General features: G+C 42.0%; 1 protein-coding gene across 2 annotated transcripts in view; it reads left to right on the forward strand.

Moving 5' to 3' along the window:
• The first annotated feature begins 4905 nt into the window (after window positions 1-4905).
• LOC121324422 (vam6/Vps39-like protein) overlaps window positions 4906-24147 on the forward strand; it is a 33896-nt gene continuing 14654 nt past the window's right edge. The window contains exons 1-12 of one of the 2 annotated variants that reach the window (XM_041266274.1): window positions 4906-5492; window positions 7169-7234; window positions 7463-7527; window positions 8808-8850; window positions 9361-9455; window positions 10085-10183; window positions 10479-10571; window positions 11332-11515; window positions 12264-12384; window positions 18363-18483; window positions 19277-19406; window positions 19994-20136. In XM_041266274.1, the coding sequence (XP_041122208.1) occupies window positions 5420-5492; window positions 7169-7234; window positions 7463-7527; window positions 8808-8850; window positions 9361-9455; window positions 10085-10183; window positions 10479-10571; window positions 11332-11515; window positions 12264-12384; window positions 18363-18483; window positions 19277-19406; window positions 19994-20136 (1233 nt within the window). In that variant the 5' untranslated portion in view covers window positions 4906-5419. The remainder of the gene's footprint in view (window positions 5493-7168; window positions 7235-7462; window positions 7528-8807; window positions 8851-9360; window positions 9456-10084; window positions 10184-10478; window positions 10572-11331; window positions 11516-12263; window positions 12385-18362; window positions 18484-19276; window positions 19407-19993; window positions 20137-24147) is intronic. The other variant, XM_041266276.1, reaches the window with a different exon arrangement.

Here is a 24147-nt window from a genome sequence, read left to right on the forward strand (position 1 = left end):
ATTATTGCTAATACTGCTAAAAATACAAACGCAGTATAATCAAGTTTATTTTATATTTAGATACAGTAAACTCGATACATACCAATCATTGTCAGTCTCGTGGGCAAACACCACACTAAAGTACTATTTAACCATTCTAATCCATTGATTGGCATTTAGGTACCAAACACCATTTACATGCTGCATTAAGTTTGGCGCTATTGGCCAATCCGTTTTGCATTATTTTGAGATGTGCGCATGCATCGGCGGTTCATTGCATTTTGTCTGTGTGATTATTGCTGTATTATTTAAAATGTGAACTTTCGGTATTATAAATGAGATGTACTTTTAAAACATCAAAACACATCTCAAAATAATGCAAAATTCGGCATGACACCATACTTAATACTTTCGAGGTGTCGTGAGTCAGCATTTACATGCAGAGCAGCTGAAGATTCAATTACTTCCAGATTAGCTAGAAAATGAGCAACCCCGAAGTCTGCACAGTGAACTATAGAAATATGTTGGTTTTGAGGTGGCTGATGACAGCATAGTAAAACAATATAACAAGACCGTGGATATTGTGACGCAAAGCACCACTAATTAAAGTAAGTTATTGCTTTTCATATGTAAATATCTGTTAACGTTTAAAGCATATGTCTGATATTGCCATTTTGTTATTATATTTTTCTGTGTTTTGGAAGACTTTGATAGTGATATACAATTTTTATGTTGTTGCCCACCCCTAATTGCATGGTGTCTGCAATCATTTGGAGTGCCACAGTACTGAGTTATTAGCATTTTATCTGAATCTGCCTTTACCTGGCTTTGAGCTTGTCTGGAGAATCCTGTGTCAGGACTGAACAGCCCTCCTCATTCCCAATCAAATCATGTGGCAATGTGACTTCAAATCTGCTCGCCCCACCTACTTGTATTATGAGGGTGAATAGAGTGGGCAGGTACAGTTAAAAAGGTCACAGCGCCACATGTTTGTAAAGGAATGAGGATTCCTCTGTTCAGTCCCAGCACTAAGGATTATCCTGCTGGTCAACTACAGCTGACACCACCACTTCACTGTTCAGCTCCCCCAGATCACCTACCCCTCCACCCAGTCCCTGGAAATGTATTGTATTTAATATATTTCATTAAATGTATAATTGAATTCTGCAATATCAGATTCCAGTGGTGGCAAATGTACTTGTTTTTATATTCTGCCCTGAAATGATGTGACCCATTACAGGAGTTACCCAAGCACAAATATGCCTGCTGTGTCTCATTTCTATCTGTATCAGTCTCTTACACACAGGTCAAAGATTGCTGATACAGCGTGTATCCCACTTCGGTATATTTGAAAGTTAAATAACCTGTTAAGGTTTACCAATTTAGTGTCTTTAACACTGGATGCTCACGCAGGTAACTTCCTTGACCAGAGTGAGTCGACTGGGGCTGATAGAGTCACAGTTCCAACAGATTTGCTGCAAAATGTAAACAAACTGGACTGATTTCAGATCACTTTCAATTCGGTCCCCTTTGCAGGTGGAAACGTAGCTTTATCTGTCTCAATTCTGGCCTTCAGGGGAATCTGTATGATGAGGGTGCACATGCTTGACAGATTTATTCTGAACTTTAACACACTCAATGGTGGTAAGTTTCCTTTAGCATTAGTACCTGGTCATTTCAGTGTAATATTCTAAAGGAGCACAATAAGAACTAGGTTGCAGAAATGCTTTTAAATGTATTATATATCCAGGTATGAGGACTCAACCAGTCCCTGGTAAGGATTTGTCAAAGTCCCACTATATCCTGTGTATAGATGTCATAGTATCCAGTGTATAGAACACCACAGCATTTCTAAAGTTAAAAAAAACAACTCCGAACACAGTTTGCGCTTCGCTTCACAGACCTTACACCCATACTGCATGAGATGACATCTCTCACAACGCCTGAGACACCCTACACATGATGAACTCATAATATCGCTTGGCGAATTTGCACTGGCTCTGTTTGTTTCATCAGGTCAGTTCTAAAAGCAGGCCCAGGACCAACTGAATCTATCCTGCACTGTCGCAGGAGCGTTGAAACAGTGGGAGACTGAGTGTTCAGCGCTTTTTAAATATAAATGAAATTCTTAATTTGTTTTTGAGGTTCTAGGAGGTTTGCAAACAGGAGTCTGCTTGCCAAAAAAAAAACAAAAAAACAAATGTTCTCCTGTGTTCAGCTTCTAGAGTTTCTACTAAAAAAACACACTTTCTATTCAACACTATTTATGAGTTATCAATTATTTGTAATTACTTTTTCTGCCCTTGATTGAGAAGTATAGAATATTGTATTGGGTGTACGATGATAGCCACTCCGAGATCAGAGCCACCCTTGTGTTTTGAGGTGATCCAGAGATAGGATTGGTGGCTGATGCAAGCCAGGAGGATTATCCAGTGCTGTAAAACACTCTTAATAAACCCAAACGGAATGCAGTGCAGCAGGGCCCTGAAAACCCTGGCATCTCAAACTGCAAGCTTGGATGAAGAGAACAAGCAGGAGAGCAAGGTCTGACCACTATATTGCACAAAACAAAGCAGCCATATAAAGTATGATGTATAAAGATAATACTAAATTACAAACAAAAGTTGAGACACAATTTAAGTTAACTTGGAGCCCCATTTTTTTCTTCATAAATCCAACTTTGGCAGGTAACGCTTCAGCATAAAACTGGGGTGGGGGGGTCAAGTTAGCTTTCCCTAGATCACACTCTACAAGTATGCTGACAAAACTCCACTCAGAACTGCCGTCTTATCTATTAGATAAATGTTGTTTTGATACATTAAATTATGTAATTATATATACACACACACACACACACACAGTGCCGTGAAAAAGTATTTGCATATTTGACACAATGTTATCAAATCTTCAACCAAAATCTAATATTAGATAAAAGGGACCCAGAGTGAACACATAATGCAAAATGTTGATATTTATTTAAGAGTTATACAACTCCCAATGCCCCCGTGTGAAAAAGTAATCGCCCCCTTAGACTCAATAACTGGTTATGCCACCTTTAGCAGCAATAACTGCAACCAAACGCTTCCTGTAGTTATTGATCAGTCTCTCACAGCTGGACTTTGACTAGGCCATTCCAAAACTTTTAATTTCTTGTTCTTCAACCATTTTGATATAGACTTGCTTGTGTTTCGGATCACTGTCTTTCTGCATGACCTCGTTGCGCTTCAGCATCAGCTCACGGACGGATGGCCTGACATTCTCCTGTAGAATTCTGTGACACAGAGCAGAATTCACGGTTCCTTCAATGATGGCAAGTCGTCCAGGTCCTCATGCAGCAAAGCAACCCCAAACCATGACACTACCACCACCATGCTTGACTGTTGGTATGAGGTTCTTACTGTGGAATGCAGTGTTTAGTTTTAGCCAGACATAACGGGCCCATGTTGGTCAATAAGTTCCACTTTTGACTCATCTGTCCATAGAACAACGTTCCAGAACTCTTGATGATCATCCAGGTGCTTTTTGTCAAACTTGAGATGAGCATTCATGTTCTTCCTAGTGAGCAGTGGTTTTCACCTTGCTACTCTGCCATCAATCCCATTTTTGCCCAGTGTCTTTCTGATGGTGGAGTCATGAACACTGACCTTAGCCGAGGCGTGCAGAGGCCTGCAGATCCCTGGATCTTGTTCGAGGGTTCTTTGTGACTTCCTGGACGATTTTACACCTTGTTCTTGGAGAGATTTTGGCAAGACGGCCACTCCTGGGAAGATTCACTACTGACGCAAACTTTCTCCATTTGGACAATACGGCTTTGTCTGTGGTTTGGTGGAGCCCCAGAGTCTTAGAAAGGGCTTTGTAACCCTTTCCAGACTGATAAGCATCATCAGTTTTTTCCCCCGGAGGTCTTCAGGAATTTCTTTTGATCGTGGCATGATGTGCCTCTAGAACCTGTGTGCTGACAACTTCACTCTGATAGTAAGGGCCAAAGTTAGTCAGATTTATATTGGGCAGGGCTGGCCCAAATCAGGCCTGATTGTTAACCACAGTATGCAAACAGCTGACCCTAATTATCCCTTTAATTGGGTTGAGTTAGCTAGGGGGGGGGCAATAACTATTTCACACCTGAAGATTGCATGTTTGATTACCTTGCACACCAAACAAATGAAAGAAGCACTAAACTTTAGTGTCATTTTTTTCTCTCAGACTCCCTCTATATATTACTACAACCCACAAAAAGATCTGACCAAATTCAATAGGGAAAATTTGCAAAAATACAGAAAATCAGGCAGGGGTCAAATACTTTTTCATGGCACTCTGTGTGTGTGTGTGTGTGTATATATATATATATATATATATATATATATATATATATATATATATATATATATATATATATATATATATCTCTCTAGTTAAAGGGCTACTAATAGGGTCTGTCAAACCAGACACAAACTATTCAGTTAGTTATCCCTAGGGTACACTATGTGTAAAGCGCTGAAAGAGTTAAAAAATTCTAATTCCAACTTATCTAGTTTCCTCATATCCGTCCAAATATTACATTATGAAAAGCATAAGAATGTCAATATGCTTTTTTAATATCTGTTAGAAATTACATTTGTACCGCTACTGTTAAAGTGCAAATGGCAAGCAGGGTTAAATCCCACAGCTAAAACCAGCATGGAGAACGTACACAAACAGGACAATCAACCATGGCAACTCAGCGCACATAAAGCTAAACTATGGAAGAACGTTATATAATTCCACACGTGTCCGGTTTAGAGTAAACTCTGTGGGTCATTGCCACTTTAATGCAATGTATTTTTGAACTACTGTTATTGACTATGAAAACAATTAAAAGAAATAAACTGTATGACTGACCATGTGAGCCAGCTGGCGAGTCACGTGACAATCATGGACCGTATCCCGCTTGTCACCAAAAAAAAAAAAACAAGCTAGAGGAAGTTAGTTGAATACAGCCATGTAAAAAGCTTCCGTATTCAAACTGACTGTTTAGTGTCGTTTTATTTTTTTAGATTGAAGGATAACATATTATTTTATCCGGTAACGTGTAATTTTATTAACAAACATTATAGTATGCGATGGTGTGAGTAGGGGCTCCATGGCTGACAGCCGATCCTCAGCGGAACGGACCTGAGAACAGAGCCGGGCAAAGATACCTCGGACTCGGCTGCCCTAACCACCCGGTACGGCTAGTTCCTTATATAAAACCTGAACTAGCAGAGACATCAGACTGACGACATTGTTCCCCAGTAAAAGGATACATCAAATTACGGAATAAATATATATTTACTAAGCGACAGAACCGAGGTTTCGGGATCCTGTGAGTCGATATTTGATCCCCGGAGAAGAGGGGGGTTCCAGGAGTCGTGCAGCGCGGCTTGTTGTTTTTTCCAGCCAGGGGAAACGCACAGAAGCAGGAATGCACGACGCGTTCGAGTCGGTGCCGATCCTGGAGAAGCTGCCACTGCAGATCGACTGCATGGCGGCCTGGGGTGAGTGAGGGAGAGGGCAACCGGGTGGCGCTGCAGAACTGCAGCACCGGATCGTTTTGCTTGGAGATAAACTGCAGAGAAAATAGGAAAAAAAACTGGGCCTGTGAAATGTACAGTATTTTACATATCTATTTAATAACCAGTTGAATGCACTCGGACCAAGGGAAACTTTTACAATAATTGTTTTATAAATACTGAGTCAAACCAGCGCCTTGTTTCACGTAGGTTTTTCTGTAAGGTGGCAATCGCTTTCATTTTTATTTTGTCTTGATTGATTGTAAGACGAGTCGGAAAGCCTACACTTGGATTTTAATTTGACTGCCGGCTGAAATGTCAGATACATTCATATGAAACCATTAACCAATAAGTAATGTCTCCAGAATTGTACCCAAAGTATCGCTTTTTGTGCTGTGTCGCCTAGTTACCATTTTAATTTCAAGAGATGATATCGCTGTCCTGTATAATAACTGTTTATTTCACTGATGAGTAGGAGCCGGTCAGATAAACGAGTCGCCAGTGGTCTCAGATTAAGCAAGAGCTAAACTTGGATGTGACCCCAAATTGAATTCCTCCATTCCTGATTCCCAGTCCTCTTTGATTACTGCTTGTGCTGAGAAGGCACGGTGTTAGTTTGGTAGTGGTGCATGAATCGGTTGTTGTGAGGACTTCTTTATTGTCTGGTAGCCAGTGATTCCCCCCAGCATACAGCTATAATCATGGGATTGGCAGGACTCCTAATGGAAGCAGAGGGCTGCTCTTACAGTTACAACAGCATGGGCTTGTGCTTTCTCCTATGAAAAAGCAGTTATTCCTGTGAGTTTAAAAAAAAAAAAAAACAAAAAACACGTTCTAGCTAACAAGCATATCTGGTACTACTATGTTCTGTATAATCATGCGAATAGGTGCATGCACTTATATTCAGGGGGTGCAGAAAGGTCTATTGGAAAGCTACCAACAAGGCTTTATGTGCACTTCCTAGGTCTTTGGTTTCTATTGTGGTCGTTGTGCAGAACAACCTGAAATGTAAAAAGAGCTTAATTTGGTATGGGGCCAGAATTTTTTTAATGAAAATATACGTTAGCTATATTTGTTTTCTTTCAAAACTGCACGCTAGACCTCGACAGGTAATGTAAGCACACAACAGGGCTGTTCTATGGAATTATTCAGTAGCTAGCTTGCTGCCTAGTGTAGTATTTGGCCAGTATGGAGAACTGTACTGAAATGTTTTAATTAATCCAGCTCAAAGTGTCCACACTAAAGTACCATTTAATGTTTAGTCGGGCTTAATGTGTACACACGCTATTAAAATTACAGTTCCTAGGAGCGCAGTGAACAATGGAAATGAATACGATAGTATCCCACCTTGCACTGTTTTATTTTAAAATAACATGTTATGCCCCATATTTAATAGAGGTCCATATTGCTAAAAAGAAATAAAATAAGTAGGCCTATTTTTGAAAAAAAGTAAATGCAAACACACACACACACACACACACAAGTAGGGCTTGAAGTTTTTTTAACTACCTCCTGAGGTTGTCTTGAGCACAGTATTAAACTCTGTGTAGTGTGGATGCTAACTGTATTTAGCTCTTTTAAGCTGGTTTAAAGGCAACTAACACGGTTTAAGGGCGTAGTGTGGACAGGGCCTTTAACAAATACATGTTTTTTGTTTTCAGAGGAATGGCTTCTTGTCGGGACCAAACCAGGACATCTCCTCCTCTATAGAATTAAGAAGGATCCAAGTGAGTAAAAGTATGACAAAGTGTAAAGACTAGCCAAGCAAGTGGGTTCATTCCTGCAATGGCTTTATTCAGCCCAAACCAAAAAGACATGCTGCAGCGACTGATACAGTAGAAGGTTATACACAGCAGGCTGTGTTAGAGGACCAAGAAGAGGAATAGAAACAGGATATTTCTTTGCTGGTAAGTGGCCACCTCACCTAATCTGAATCTTCTCTGCTTTGCTCATAGGCAGTAACAGGTTTGAAGTGACACTGGAAAAATCCAACAAAAATTTCTCCAAGAAAATTCAGCAGGTACGTATGATGGTAAACCTTGCTTGTGGAGTTGTTGATAGTTGGGCTCCCTCGCCATAGTGTTCCGCTATTAATACACAAACAGGCAAGTTCGTTTGTTGAATGCAGAGATTGGTCTGTGCGTCTGTGTCCGGGTATGAGACCTGTGGCGGATTTCCAGACTGTACTCTCCAATACTGGAGATCTTTGGCATTAGTGACTCAGTAGGGGGTGCTGTCTCTGCTCTGAGCCGAATATTAACCCAGTATGTCAGTATAGTTTAGTAAAATGGGCACTGTGCTGCTGTCCTCTTCACATCTCTGGAACAGGATTAGGGCTGGTAACCCCAGTGCCATGGATACATTCTATTGTCCTTCAAAATATTAATCAGAATTGTAAAATGCAGTTGCAGGAAACTGATGGCCATATTCAGAGACAACACTGGAGTGTCTGCTCACTCAAGCGTGCCAGGTTAATGCTGTTTCATATTGAGAAAGCATTAACACTCAAGTGTTGTTACTGAATATGGAGTCAAGCAGTACTGAATGAGGCACAAGCCCAAACTATAAAAAACCAAGTCACGTGTACTAGCAAAAGGTTTGTCCCCTTGACTTTGTATGTTATAGTTTTGCCTTGCAGCGTAAATTCTCACCTCAGCCTTCCACTCACAGAAGAAACTGTAGCTGTGCATCTGAGATCAAAACAAAATCTGGATTTCTTTTTTTGTGGTATGATAGAGTACTAATATCAGTTATTAACAAACAATAGAAAAAGTTAATTATTTATTATTAATGTTTTATTATTATTTTAAAGTGTCTAATTTCATCTTGGTCCATGACATTTTGGATGTATTTGATGCCTCTGTCTAGCATCATAGTGTAACGGTCTTGTAATCTAAAAAAAATAATAATCGACTACAAAACTTGTGCATCTCATGGTTTATGCTCACAGAACACCTCTGTGTATTTGCTTGTATTTCACTGCAGCCCGTTTTAATATTTTATATATAATTATAATGATCAGAAAAAAATATGCTAATGATTGACACATCAGCATCACATGTACACAATAGTCTCATCGATTTACCCATCTGAATCTGCAGAATCCAGAGCTGGACAAGATCTCAGCATGCAGCTGAGAACAGTCACATGGGTTTAGGTGGGGTTCCATTACCTGTAACACAGGAAGTGATGCAAATCTGCAGCATTCTAAAAGGACCCCAGTTTACCATGCCATGGAGGTGCTTTGTTCTTGTGTATAGTAACACTAACCTCTAGTTTTCTGTGTGCTTTCCCCTCCAGCTGTACGTGGTGTCCCAGTTTAAAATCCTTGTCAGTCTGCTGGGTAAGTGAGGCCTCTTTCACCACAAGAGTCAATACAAGAAAACAGATTGCAGCTGAAACCTGACGTTCTTACTGGTTGTAAAGGAAAACTACCTACCCCATGGGCAGTGATTTGAAGGGTTAACACAGATCAGAGTTTCTTTGTGCAGAACGTCTGTTGTAGTAGAATGAGCTGTGTTATCCTTGCAGGATATGTTCAGATCTCGGACGGTTTTCCCTGTGTAGGTTTCCATGTTAAAGTCAGGCTGCCTTATTGAGTTTCAAGGACAATGCAACAGAAAAGAGCTGTAGACAAGAAGCACATTCTAGTTTTCTGTGAAGTGTATAAAAACATGTCTGTTGGCCAAAGAAGGCGCAGGTGATTGTCAATTCATTTGGAAATGAAATGATTAGCATGTATTAAATAGAGAATAGAATTTGAGTTGTTATGACTCTCATCCTCCAGTGTTTCTTTTAGTACCACAGTGTACAAGCAGATGCTCACTATTCCGATTGCTGTGTCTTCTAATAGAAAACAATATCCATGTCCACGACCTGCTGACTTTCCAGCAGATCACTGTCATCTCCAAGGCTAGAGGGGCCACTCTGTTTGCATGTGACCTCCAGGTGAGTCTGTGTCTGAAACTATACCAGAGAAACTCACACTTGTCCTGCACACAGTCCTGAGTTTCAGAACTACCCTTAGTATATTAATTAAACAAGGCCCATGTTAAATAGACAGTCCTACCCTATTGTTCCATGAACAACTCCTAATGGTAAGCCTACCCAGTCAGGTGAGACTTTTTCACTGTGTGATTTAGTAGATTCAGGTTCGTTTCTGTACTGTAGACAGGGGAGTTCTTGAACCCAGGACTTGATAATAAAGATGATGTGTAGAGAATTACAGCCAGTGAAATTGTTCCCAATCAAGTGAGGCTGAATTTTAAAAATAATAATATAGAGGGGTGGCTAAACATTATAGCGGTAATAATCAGTGTTGTCATTGTATTTGCCCCAACCAGTAATCCACTCAACAACAATAAACATTGTCTTAAACCCTTATTGCTGTGCCACTTCTTGCATAATTTCATTTGTGCTGTTTGTATGCACCAGTCTCAGTTCTACAGTATAAATGTAAGCGAAATAATTGATATCTAAAATGCTGAATAGTATCATGATACCGCCCTTGTTGTCCCTAACCTGTTAAGTAAGTACTGTATATGCTAGCACGTGTATTGTGTGTGTCTTCTCCTCAGCACTCCAGTCCAGGCGAGGCCAAGCTGAGGATGTGTGTTGCTGTGAAGAAGAAGCTGCAGCTCTATTACTGGAAGGACAGAGAGTTCCATGAACTCCAGGTGTGCCTCTGAGTCTTACTCTATAAGGGCTATCTATCAGACAGCTCACTAACCAGTGTGAATCACCACACGCATCCCACAATACTTGTGATGGGCTACTTAACTAAGGATAGACTTTTCTGTTAAAAGGTGAATGGTAAATGAGACGCACGAGGCGTGCACAGTATTATTAGCAGATGTAAAGTCGCATGTACTCTTGGTTAGCACTCTGTTGCAGTAATGAAGAGAATGCCTGTGCCTTGTTGCACGCTTCAGTTTCTCTTTGTGGATTGTGTTTCTCTCGTTCTGATTTCAGGGGGATTTCGCAGCCCCGGACGTCCCCAAATCCATGGCCTGGTGTGAGAACTCCATCTGTGTGGGGTTCAAACGGGACTACTACCTCATTCGAGTGAGCGCGCCCTCATGAAAGTTTACCACTTTATTTTTGTACAGTATTTTTGCAGTTCTGCCTTGCTTTTCCCAAGGTTACACTGCATTTCCAATAGCTTAACCTGGTTTGACATGTTTATTAATATACTTTACCATGCATCTGTGGGCTTTACAATGCTTACTTATGCTTTACCATGCTTTCCCTGTGCTTTATTACACTTTGCTGTGCTTTCACTATGGGGGACTTTTACAAGGCTGATTGTGCCAGATGTGTCCCAAAACAAATCCCCAGAACTGAGGAAGCCCCAAGTGTGTAATGTCTTTCCTTACAAATTGATTAGGTGCCGCTATCATGCTTTCTATGTCTCCTACTCCTTAATACACAATTGTGTTGAATATGGATTGTGCGTTTAAACTCGGGGCTCTAAATTCAGAGGACCAGTGTGGTTTTGTGAAGACTCAGAAGCACCTGTGCACAAGTCCTCTAGCAAATGCCTTGTATTCGGAGACATTAAAAAAGGTATTATTTTTAAATAATCCAACCTGTATGATTTCAAATAGTTTTATTCTAACGCATTTATTTATGTAGTTCAAAATCCATATCTGTACATTTGAAAGCTAAAAGCTTTTGAGCAGATACATGAAAACAAGGATCAATAAGAGGTGATCCGTCTGTGTTTTGGTGTTTTTGATTGGCTGTGTGTGTATGTGTTCTGCATGGGTAGGTGTGGCTCAAAGATGGAGCTTTGTTTCTGATTGACTGTATGTGTGCTCCTCAGATGGATGGGCGGGGCTCTATCAAGGAGCTGTTCCCCACAGGGAAGCAGCTGGAGCCCCTGGTTGCCCCACTGGCTGATGGGAAAGTGGCGGTTGGGCAGGATGACCTGACAGTAGTGCTCAATGAAGAAGGAGTCTGCACTCAGAAATGTGCCCTGAACTGGACTGATATCCCCATTGCAATGGGTAAGCTTGCAGCAGGCACTATGTATGGCGTGGAAGGGCCTTTTTTAAATTGGTAAATGAGTGATGGGTCGCCTTGTGTCCAACATTAAAAACGGCACCTTTTATCCTCCTTGTCAGGGCATTATGATGCAAATCGTGCCATGACTGTACCACCTGATAACCTGTTCAGCAGTATAAAGGGGTGTCTTCTAATGAGGGAGCACTGTTTATACTGTACCTCCCAGAAATACATTTAGATTGTATAAAATGTATTCCATACAAGAAACTATCATAATAATGCTTTGCTTCACATTGCATTGTCTTAGTCTTTACTATCTTACCTCTTTTATGATGCTTTTCTGATTTGAGTTCTTATTGCAGTTACTCAAATGCTGTGTTTTTCTATTTGGTGAGTCTGTGTTGAGGTTCAGGATCTTCATTTCTAGTTGCCTGGATGTTTAGTGTTTATTGAAATAAGAGCCAGCGCTACCTAGAAAATCCGCGACTTGCTTTTGTATTGGCAGCATTCCAGTGCATAGCTGGTCCTGGCTCTTTATATATAAAGACACTGGCTGATCTAGCCTGTTCTACAGATACTGCAGGCAAGTAGCCCCTGAACTTGTAAAAGCACCTTGGCACATACCATATAAAAAACAAAAGCATTTGATTCATTGCAATAAGAACCAAGCTGTGAAAATCGTGTCTAAACTGACGCAGTAAGAGCGCTGAGTGAATTTGCTTGGACTAACTCTTGTGTTGTGTGTGTCAGAGCACCAGCCCCCCTATATAATCGCAGTGCTGCCTCGCTACGTTGAGATCCGCACCTTTGAGCCTCGGTTACTGGTGCAGAGTGTGGAGCTGCAGAGACCTCGCTTCATCTCCTCCGCGGGGTAAGGAGGGGGCGGGAGCTTGGCCTGGGTTGAGGAGAAGTATGGAAATACACTGATGGCTTGGAATGAGTGAGGAAGGGGGTGGGGATGGTTTATGAATAGTGGTTCATCGATTCATCATTGATGAATGCTGCTGATTTTCCGGTGCTTTCCCCCGACTTTTCTACTTTCCTTTTAAGAATTCAATTGATAACATCCGTGTGTCTAACTCACAAAAAGGAAACTTGTTTTAATTTAGTGGTTTTTTTTTTTTTTTGACACAACTAAATAGAGTTTTAAATTGGCCAAGCCTTTTTTTTTTTTTTTTTTTTGTGATCAGTATTTTTTTTTTTATTATTATTTCCACAATAAAAAGGAACTACATGGATCACATTTACATACAAAGAATAGTAACTTTAAAAAAAACAAAACAGAAATGGTTGCCGAGACTGTTTAATCTGGCTGTAGTGTGTTCAAGGTGGACAATATCTCGGAAAACAGTGAGCCAGTATTGTATCAGAGTCAAGTATGGGGTAATCCAGAGTTCCAGCCAAGCCTTCATTTTTTTTATTTAACAAGAAGTACATACAAACGAGATCGCAACATGTTAATAAGCCACTAATCTTTGTAAAGCTGTAATGAAAAATAATATATTTTATGCTGGACACCCTTTATTACAATTGTTCTGTGTGACTGTGTTTACATTAATAAAGAAAGATTTCCGATTTAAAAGCCCATTTAGTAAATTAAATACATTTTACTATTAACACGTTTCTCAGTTGTGATTGAGATACACAAAAGGCTTAGCAGGTATCAGTTGCATTTTTAAGGGAAGTAGAAAAGTCGTCGGAAAACCTGGAAATCTGAAGCCCTGTATATGGTCCCTGTTGTAGTGTAGTCTGCTGTGATTGCTATCATTACACAATGTTTATTAATGTAGGGGAGGAGCTACTCTTGGGCATTGGTTTGGAATAAGAGGGCCTAAGAGCAAACAAGATATAATTAGGGCTTCTGTTTTTCACTTTTTATTAATTTCATTTTTCAGTGCTCATTAGTTTTTCTAGATTTATGTAAATATATATATATATATATATATATATATATTTCAGTCTTTCTTTTCTTTATATACTTGTGGAAGGGTTGTGGGTAATTCACTGACCAGGAGACAGACAGGTGTACTTGAAAACACAACACAGGTGCAGAGTTTTATTTTGCGGGGTGCCTTATTTCTTTTTAGCCCGCAGATGGCGCTGTGGGTCCGTGGTCTGATTTACCAACGATGGTAAACGGAACCACGGGCATACCAAGCGAGGGTACACAATACCGGCGCCCTTGCAGGTGCTTCAAAACAATAATTCAAAACAGAAGGCACAAAGAAACAGGGAAAATAAAACAGTAACAAAACTATAAAGAAAAGGTGCTGCACTCTGCAGCAATATCCCGGTCGCCACTGCCCGTGCGACCTGGATCACCGTCCTACGCTGCCAGCTAACTAGCCTGCTCAGCTATACTCTTAAGGGGTCTGCCCAAGGGTTCCCCGCCCTCACTGTCTTGCTCTGAACCTCTGTTCCGTTCTTTCCAACTGGTTCTCTGTCCTGGACCAGCGCTTCCGCACTCTCGGCGCTTTAAAAGGGCAGACCTGAGGAAACAGCAGAGCATTTTTTTGTAGGGCTAGCAATCTCCCAAGACTCGCCTCTCAGCCATTCAGAGAGGGGGAAAGTTCACACACCCACGTTCCCACCTCCCCGTGTCACTGCCATGACTCACAGGCGGTTGTTGGACGACTGCCGCCCTCTTCCTGCAGTACTGTGAACATGCCAGCAGAGTCAGCACAGATCTCCCCCTGCTACATATCCTTCCCCTCAGAATGACACCACCGGTTCATTCGAAAATCCTACACCCCCATGCCTTCCCGAGAGAAAAAGTCTGTGTTTTGATGCAGCTTTCCTGCTCGGTGGACTACCCTGAAGGCATAGGGCTGCAAGGCCAAGTACCACCGTGTGATTCTGGTGTTGCTGTCTTTCATCCGGTGAAGCCATGCTAAGGGGGCATGATCTGTAACCAGAGTGAAGTGTCGCCCCAGAAGGTAGTACCGGAGTGACTCGACTGCCCATTTTACTGCAAGACACTCCTTCTCGATGATGCTATAATTTCTCTCGCGGGGAAGGAGCTTCCTGCTGATGTATAGGACCGGGTGCTCTCTTCCCCGAACCTCCTGAGACAACACTGCCCCGAGACCTGCCTCTGACGCATCCGTCTGCAGGGTGAACCTCTTACCAAAATCCGGGCTGCATAGCACTGGCTTACTACACAGCCTCCACTTCAAGGCGAGAAAAGCCCTCTGGCACGACCCCGTCCACTGAACCGTATTTGGGGCAGCCTTCCGGGTGAGGTCTGTCAAGGGAGCAGCAAACATAGCGAAGCTCGGGATGAACTTTCATCGCCATCCAGCCCCAGCCAGAAGAACCGTGACACAAGCCTTGCTTTAGTTTTATCCCTTCCCAAATGACCAGACAGGGAAATAGCGTGAGCCAGCTACAACAAATCCTCTTTAAAGGGCTGAGGAATGAGCAACTGATGACGCACTTCACCGGTCTGGGGTAATTTATCAACACGGTACAGCAGGTCTCGATCAATTTAAAAGTGGGGGTACGTGGCGGCGCGTCTGGGCTCGACCACCCGACCATTAACCACCGCTGCTTGGTCAAAGAGCCTGCCCAGCACGTCGTCACGCCTTTGCTCGAGTCGGAAGTCACGGGAGCGAGCTAAGAAATCAGCTCCCATGGCTTCCAACTCGGGGTCAGGTCGGTCCCGAGCAGAGGCAGCCGAGCCAGATCCCTGCGCTGGCTCCGCGACCTCCCCCCCGGACTCTTCACCAACCTCCCCCACCTGAAACTTCTCTGACTCCCTCCATTGCCAGCCCTCATTCTTAGCGATCCGGCCCTCCCGTTTAGTTTTATGGGGTCTAAATTTATGGCAAAACCATTTGTGATCGCGAAAGGGAAAGATCTCTCCAATTACTTCCTCTTTCTTAGCCAATAAAGAGGACGGGGCTGTCAGGGTAGCCAACCAATCTTTAAACTGCTCACAATCCCATCCCAGAACTACTGGTACCGGCAATCGAGGACATAATCCTACCTGCACCTGCGTCACCTGCTGGCCAATAGTCATACACACATTGATCTTGGGATAAGAGCGGACATCCCCATGAATACATTTAATATGCACCCGTCCCAATATGCGTTTATGCCCCGGTGAGATTAGGCTCTCCTGTACTAGAGACTGACCACACCCTGAGTCCAGGAGAGCCTGGGTTTTTGTACCATCCACTGTCACAGGAATAACAAAACCCTTGTGCTGAAGTGACTGAGGTAATTGAACGCGCCTACCTGGTCGGCTGAGGTCACACTCCATCACGGGGCAGTCCCGGGCGAGGTGGCCCACCTGCCTGCACGTCCAACACCTCTGGTGGTTTCTCTCCCTGAAGTTTTGGCAAAAGGGGGAAACACTGGAGCCATAAAAGGGGCTCGTCAATAAGGCGTCCGCGTGAGACCCCGGTCCGACACTGCAGCAGCCCGTGGGTATCCCCACCCTGCCCCAGTTCCCGGGCCGGGAGCTCCCACCGACAACCCCCGACCAAATCCTGGACTACCCCTTCCTCCCAGTCCCTTCGCCCTTTCCGGGGCCAGTTGAGGGGACGATCCAGTAGCCTCACTCCTCCCGGGCAGTTTCGCAGGTGTTGGCTCCGCTGCCTGGTACTGCTCGGTGAGTTCGATCGCCCGGTCCAGCGTATCTGGTGCCTGTCCCTGGACCCACAGCCGAGGTCCCGGGGCTAGACACTCCAGGAAGTGCTCCACCATGACCATCTCCACCACCCTGGCTTTGGTGTTCAGATCCGGGTTCAACCAACCCAGGGCGTAATCCTTCAGACGGTGGGCAATGGCTTGTGGGTGCTCCCCTGCCGCAAACTGCTCCTCCCGGAATTTCTTCCGATACCCCTCCGGTGTGGCCCCCACGCGATAAAGGATGACGGTTTTCAGCGTGGGGTAATCCATCATCCGATCCGGGGACAACGTTCTCGCCGCTGCTTGCGCCTCTCCCGCGAGCTGAGGCAGCAGGTAGCTAGCCCACTGTGCTGGATCCCACCCAGCCGAGGTCGCCATGGCCTCAAACACCTCTAAATAGGCGTTGGGTCGATCCTCGGCCGTCATTTTTGTGGGGCGTTGTAACTGGGGGTCTGGAGCTGCTGGTCTAGCCTCCCCCTGCACCGCTGCGGTGAGCGTCTGACGCAGGAGGTCCATCATCGCAGCAAACTGTGTAGCATCCATTGCCCGTCTGTTCCTTCTGTGGATGCGCTCCTTGGGGCAATGCCAGTGAATCCCACTGCTAACACCACGTGTGGAAGGGTTGTGGGTAATTCACTGACCAGGAGACGGACAGGTGTACTTGAAAACACCACACAGGTGCCCAGTTTTATTTTGCAGGGTGCTTTATTTCTTTTTAGCCCGCAGATGGCGCTGTGGGTCCGTGGTCTGATTTACCAACGATGGTAAACAGAACCACGGGCATACCAAGCGAGGGTACACAATACCGGCGCCCTTGCAGGTGCTTCGAAACAATTCAAAACAGAAGGCACAAAGAAACAGGGAAAATAAAACAGTAACAAAACTATAAAGAAAAGGTGCTGCACTCTGCAGCAATATCCCGGTCGCCGCTGCCCGTGCGACCTGGATCACCGTCCTACGCTGCCAGCTAACTAGCCTGCTCAGCTATACTCTTAAGGGGTCTGCCCAAGGGTTCCCCGCCCTCACTGTCTCGCTCTGAACCTCTGTTCCGTTCTCTCCGACTGGTTCTCTGTCGTGGACCGGTGCTTCCGCACTCTCGGCGAGTTTAAAGGGCAGACCTGAGGAAACAGCAGAGCTTTTTTTTTTATAGGGCTAGCAATCTCCCAAGACTCGCCTCTCAGCCATTCAGAGAGGGGGAAAGTCCACACACCCAAGTTCCCACCTCCCTGTGTCACTGCCATGACTCACAGGCGGTTGTTGGACGACTGCCGCCCTCTTCCTGCAGTACTGTGAACACGCCAGCAGAGTCAGCACAGATCTCCCCTCGCTACAATACTGTATGAAATTATTGTTTTCAGTTACTTTCTAAAATGCGGGGTTTTTTTATTCTGTCAAAGTATGTATTGTAGTAACTCGACAGTACTTGCACACTTAAGTTGTACCTTCTGTCCTTTGCTGTCTTTCACAGCGAAATCCTTCTGGTCACGTGCACATTCTTCTGGGGTTTATGTAGGCATTTTTTTACATTTCACCACAATTTGCAATTCTGTTTTAAATCCTCCGTATCTTAACTGCAATACGTCTTTACATCCCGCTAACAAGCCTCCATTCCTAATTGTAATCTTGTTTTAAATCTTGCAAGCAGAGTCTCCAATAGAAATGTAGGAATGTGCTGCCACTCAGTAGTTGGGTGGGTTTAACGTATTCAGAACGAATCAATGATAGATACAAGTCAGGAGGGAGGGACATTGCCCAACTGCACTGGGAAAGGTAGTTTGTTTTTGTTTGTTTGTAGTAGGGACAAAAAAATTGAGAGAAGGGTGAAGTCAGTGTGAATTGATTAGCAGTGTTCTTCCAGTGTGTTTCGATGTTGATTGGCTATACACCAGTTAATATTATTATTTTATTTTTTTTGTATAGGGGGTGTTTTAAGAAGCCTGGATAGGGGGCCTCATGTGATATTCTTTTAGGAAGACACAAGCAGGTTAACACTTGAGTTTCCAAAGATTAACAATAGTTTTTCCAACAATCAGAACCCGCATTTTTAAGACATAAATACTGGTTTAGTTGTTTCTGAGTGTAGCGAGTGTTGACCAGTGACTGACTCCTTTCTTTCTTTCTTTTCCTTCTTTCTTTTTCTTTCTCTTTCTCTTTTCTTTTTCTCCTTTTCTTTCTCTTCTTTCATTCTTTTCTTTCTTTATTTCTTTCTTTCAGCCCCAACATTGTTTACGTCGCCAGTAACCACTTTGTGTGGCGGCTGGTTCCTGTCTCTATAGCGACACAGATCCGGCAGCTTCTTCAGGATAAGCAGTTTGAATTGGCTCTCCAGCTGGCAGTGAGTATCCAGTCACATCTGGGGGCGGGGTGATTCTCATTGTGTTTGCCACTCCCCGCTTAATTAATTGAAGTCTTCATTGCTGTGTTGTATAGTATGACTGGCTGACTGGTTCCAGAACACACCTCCTATACCAGACAGACAGAGTAGGGTTAGACACTTATTTTAAGTCATGTTTTAACACCTGTTAATTGGGATTTTATCTCTAGTTAATAGTATTTTCACTCCGAATCTGTAACAGCAGTGCATCACTCAGCACTGCACAGTACAATAAGACCCTAGATTAAAAAACAAAGAAAAGAAAATGTTCTGTTTTATTAGTTATTTATAGTTATATATATTAGAACTGTAATTTCTGAAAAATAAAGACATTTGGCAGATATTGAAGATAAATACAATTAATTATAATTGCTCTAGTTAAACGATTCATTATTGCTATCAATCTTTCTGTCACACACGGCTGCTCTTTCAGTGATTCTCCTCTACTGTATTGACAATAGTGGCATGAAACAGAAGAACAAGTAACTGAATTTTGTGGCATGCTAAGAATATTAAATATATTTTTTGTTTAAAAATATTCTGAAAATGCAAAATCCCCCAAAATGTCTGAAAGATGACTGTTGGGCATTAGATCACAGTTAGAAAAAAGCCAGCAGTATTACTCCATAGTCAGACCCTCTCTTGTTCATTATTATATGTGTTTAATTAAAAAAAGGTTTGAAATGAAACCCAGTCTGGACCACCCCCTAGTTCATTGTGCGTTGCTGTGTGTTGATCGTTCCGTGTTTGACAGAAGATGAAGGACGATTCCGATGGAGACAAGAGGCAGCAAATCCACCACATCCAGAACTTGTATGCCTTCAACCTGTTCTGTCAGAAACGCTTTGACGACTCCATGCAGGTCTTCTCCAAGCTGGGCACAGGTACGAGAGGAGCCAGTGACACAGCAGCAGCACACACACTAGATTGGGTTCAGGAGGAGAGCAGGGAGGCCCCATTCACTCTGCCTGTGCTGTCCCTGTTGATACACAAAGAGGACACGTCTCTCCAGTGCTCAGAGTAATATATCAGTACTATATAGTGGAGGTGCTTGTACGTACAGTGGTATGTCACATTTCTGTGTTTAAGATCCTCTTTCACAAAATGGGAGACTGTTATGCAATGCTTGTGACCATTTGTCTATGCATCTATTCATCTGTCACCTGTGTATGATGAACACGATAGCTGCCTGGATGTTACACCAATCTTCACCACATTTTTATCGCACACTCCTAGCATCCTGTAGTCATTTCAGATTGCGTTTGGCTGTAATACAATAAAACTATCAATTTTAGGTAAATACTTTTAGCTTGCATATTCACTCTTTCACATTCATGTTTGTGGTTCTGATTTGATAGTAGAAACACAAGTGCATATCTGTTTGGCTTATAGCATACTTCAATATACTCTACGTACTTCCATACTTTCCCTAGCTGGCACAGTTTATCAGGGTCTCTGTTTTACTTCCCAGATCCCACCCACGTGATTGGGCTGTACCCAGACCTGCTGCCCTCTGACTACAGGAAGCAGCTGCACTACCCTAACCCCCTGCCCAGCCTGTCGGGTGTAGAACTGGAGAAGGCACACCTGGCACTCATCGACTACCTGACCCAGGTACAGTACCTGGCACTCCCATGGACTTTGAGATTACCTGATATAACTAGGTAAAAAACTGACAGTGCCTTAACTCTCCCATGTTTCAACGTCATGTTCAATTTAATTTATTCACTTTAAAGTTCTATATATATAGCAAGATAAATACTTCTGTAATTGTGTGCCAATCGATCAGACTGCCCCCTGTGTTAGGGAGTGAGACGTAGGAAGTGAAGACAGGATGCACTGTATTCAAGTCCAGGCTTTACAAAGCTGTTTTGGAAACAAAACTCAAATCACAAGAAAAACCAGCAAAGAACAAAAAGATATTTTTCACAACGATCAGGGCACTGTGATCCAGTGCTAATAAGCCTGTTCTGTTGTCAATTCAACGCTTGTCTTTTTTCTATTCCTTAAGGATGTTATCTTCAAGTATTGCTCATCCTTGTTAGACAGCTTTTTGGGTCTTCCAGTCCTGGGTTTGTCATTTACAGATGGTGTTTCTCTGTACATGTTGATTATGCTTAGGATACTACACCTTGAAAATCGAGTGATGCAAACTGTTTCACTCAATATATTTCCTTCTTTATGCAAGTCAAGGTTGTTATAATAGTAGAAAACACTAGAGGAGGCTTTGAGTAAATTGTTGATGCTCATAATGCATTAGAGTAGAAAAATCAACATGTTTAAGACTTTTGCATAGCAGTGTGTATACAGTGTGTTGTAGTCAAAAGTTTACATACCCACATGGAAATTTATAATTTTTAGAAATTTCTCAACAAATAATTATAGGGAAAAATCTTTTGTAGCAGAAGTTTTGCTTTTGTGGATGATGGAAAAAAATTACAAGAAATAAGTGTCTGCTCAAAAACTCAAAAAATGCAAATTCAAAAGTATTCATACCCTGACAAAGAAAATGAAATGAATAGCTAGTTGAGGCACCTTTAGCAATAATAACCTCTTTTTAAATGATTAGGATGTTTGTAAATGAGATTTTGGCATGATTCTTTAGTAATATTTGACCATTCTCAGGTCTCTAAGTTTAGATTTTTAACTCCTGACTCCTCAGGCCACTGAGCCAGTGTTTTTACTGGCCCGGATGCAATTTTATCTGGCCCAATATGTTTATATATATTTTCATGATTGTTTTTATTTTCAGTATGTTTCTACCTGTGTGTGGTAACCAAAGAGAGCCCACATCTCAAAAGAAATGGCTAAACGAAGCCTTTCAATATATGTTACTTCAGCCATTTAACGTGTATAGAGCAAGTGCTAAAAGAAGTACGGTAATCCAAACTTGAATAATATTGAAATTAGATAGGTAATTTAATGTTGGAATGAATATAAAGACATACTAAATGATAAGCACAACAATGCAGTGACCATAAGAAAAGGCAAGATACTTGGAGTTGGAAAGGAGTTATTTTTTAACTCTGGCCTGCAGTTCAATGTAAAACATGTACTGTTGCCTTTCTGTGAATGGATGGAGTAACGGCAACATTTGCACTGACCATTAAAAGTACAACCAGGGATTCTTGTTTTCAATTATTGAATGAACAAAGTAACTTTGATATGATGTAAACGAAATGTTGAATTCACAACAAACTAAAGCTTCTGTTTTATCTGCAAGTCAGGAAACTGACACCAAACAAGGTTATTTTCTCTGTCATAATGAAGCCTGCACTCAATGTTCATCTACACTTTTTTTCATAATTACATTCTTTATGATTTATTGATTTGAGGGCTTTCATTTTGGCTTATTGGTTGCTTAGTTGTAGAAAACCCGATTTTGTAAAAGATTTGCCGCAGGAACGAGTACCAACACGGCACTTCGGTTCGCAGTCTCAGATTCAGACTGTACAACAAATATGACGCGCGGCAGGAAAGTTAGGATTAGTTTATAGTTGTGCTTTTTAAAAATGGCTTGTAAATTAATTTTCAGCTTTTTGACAAACTGACCAATTTTCCTGGATTCATGAAACGGAAGCCATATGCACTATATATATTATACTAGTTAAATGTAACTGGCCCAGTCGGGCCTGTGGTGCTTCATAACTACCAGCCAAACTGCGCTCTCTACCAGCCCCAGGCCACCGGGCCATGGTTAATGTCGAACCCTGATTCTTCAACGCAGAATTATTCCAGTTCATTCGATTTCCAAGGTCTTGTGCACAACCTTCTTCAAGTCATACCAAAGATTCTCAATTGGATTTAGATTAGGACTTTGACTAGGCCATTCCAGAACCTTGACTGTATTCTCTGTTAACCATTCTGAAGTAGATTTTGGTGTGTGCTTTGGATCTTTGTCGTGTTGGAATGTCCAGTTGCGCTTTAAACCTAGTTTTGCAGTGGAGTATCTTTTAGTATGCTATAGAATCCATTTTACCAAATTTTGGAACTAAATTTCTTGTGCCATTAGAGGAAAGACAGTCCCATAGAAGGATATTATCATTTTCATGCTTGGCAGTAGGTATGTTGTTTTTTCTTTGTACGCCTCACCACACTTTTTCCAAACGTAACGACTATCAGTGTGACCAAATAGCTCGATTTTTGTTTTTCATCACTCCACAAAACCTTTGACCAGAACTCAGATCCATCATTCAGATGCCGTTTTGCAAACTTTAAGCGACTGTCCTTGTGATGGCCTAAGAGGGGCTTTTTCTTTGGCCTGCGACCATCGAGACCTTCGCCATGCAATACTCAACCTATGGTTGAAATGGAAACCCCAGTCCCACTTGCAGTGAATTCACTTTGAATGTCTTTGGCAATCAATCTTAGATTGTTATTAACCTTCCTCACAATTCTTTTACTTGTTTTTGGTGAAATAACATTCTTTCTTCCAGACTGAGGGACCATTGTGACAGTACCATGAGTCTTGTACCACTTGATACTTAATAATTGAAATTGAGATGCTCAAAAGCTTGGAAATCTTCTTGTATCCTTCTTCAGCTGTATTTCAATAAATAATTTTCTGCCTAAAGTCTTCAGATAGCTCTTGACTTTTCCCCATATTGACTTATTGGTAATGACGGCAATCACCCTATGCCTAACCCTTTATACTCTAAGAATGGTCACCTACAATCCAGCATTTTCTAGACTTTTCTAGAATTAGGTTCTGCATTGTCATATTGAAATTTCTGGCACCTTGTAGACCAGGGCTACTCAACCCTAGTCCTGGAGGGCCGCTGTCCCTTCTGGTTTTTGTTCTAACTGTATCCAAAATGACTTAATTGGAACAATTAAGTGCTTATTAGAAGCTTAATTGGTCCAATTAATCAATTTAGTATATAGTTAGAAAAAAAACAACAGGAGGGACAGCGCCCCTCCAGGACCAGGGTTGAGTAGCCCTGTTGTAGACAATACTATCATAGCATCAAAGGGTGTGAATACTTTTGAATTAGCATTTTTGGAGTTTTGCATAAAACGTTGCTTTTTTTTTCCTCATCCACAAAATTTCAAAACTTTTGCTATCACAAAGAAAGCTTTGCTACAAAAGATTTTTCCTAAAACCTTTGTTTTTAAGAAATTTCTAGAAATTATACATTTCTACTGGGGTATGTTTGACTGCAACTGTATATATAAATTCTGGTACCAAATTAAACAGTATGATATAGCACTGCAAATACAGATCAACCTATAAAGAATGAAAGAGCATTAATCTAGAGAGAACAAGTCCATATACATTCATGTAGCTACATAGTTCTTTATTTTAAAAAAAGTCAGTTATTTTTCGTAAACGAGAAACAAACTTGCAAAAAATGTCTTTCAAGAAAAAATGTAGTATCAAAACAAATGCTCAGTATTAAGGCAATGGTGTAAAAAAAAATTGTAATCCAGCAATGTCCAGCGGAAAAGGAAAAATTTAAACGCCCATCTCGCCACTCCTGTGTGTTTGATGATCGGCTCCCTATTGTTTCTTTGTTGAAAATCGATCTCTATCTCTCCAGCTTCATGTAGTCCAGACAAAAAATCTATTTATATTCTAATTTCTGTTCTATTAAATAGAACATTTACATTGAAACTCGAAACAGT

This window comes from Polyodon spathula, chromosome 12 (genome assembly GCF_017654505.1).
Source record: "Polyodon spathula isolate WHYD16114869_AA chromosome 12, ASM1765450v1, whole genome shotgun sequence".
NCBI lineage: Eukaryota > Metazoa > Chordata > Actinopteri > Acipenseriformes > Polyodontidae > Polyodon > Polyodon spathula.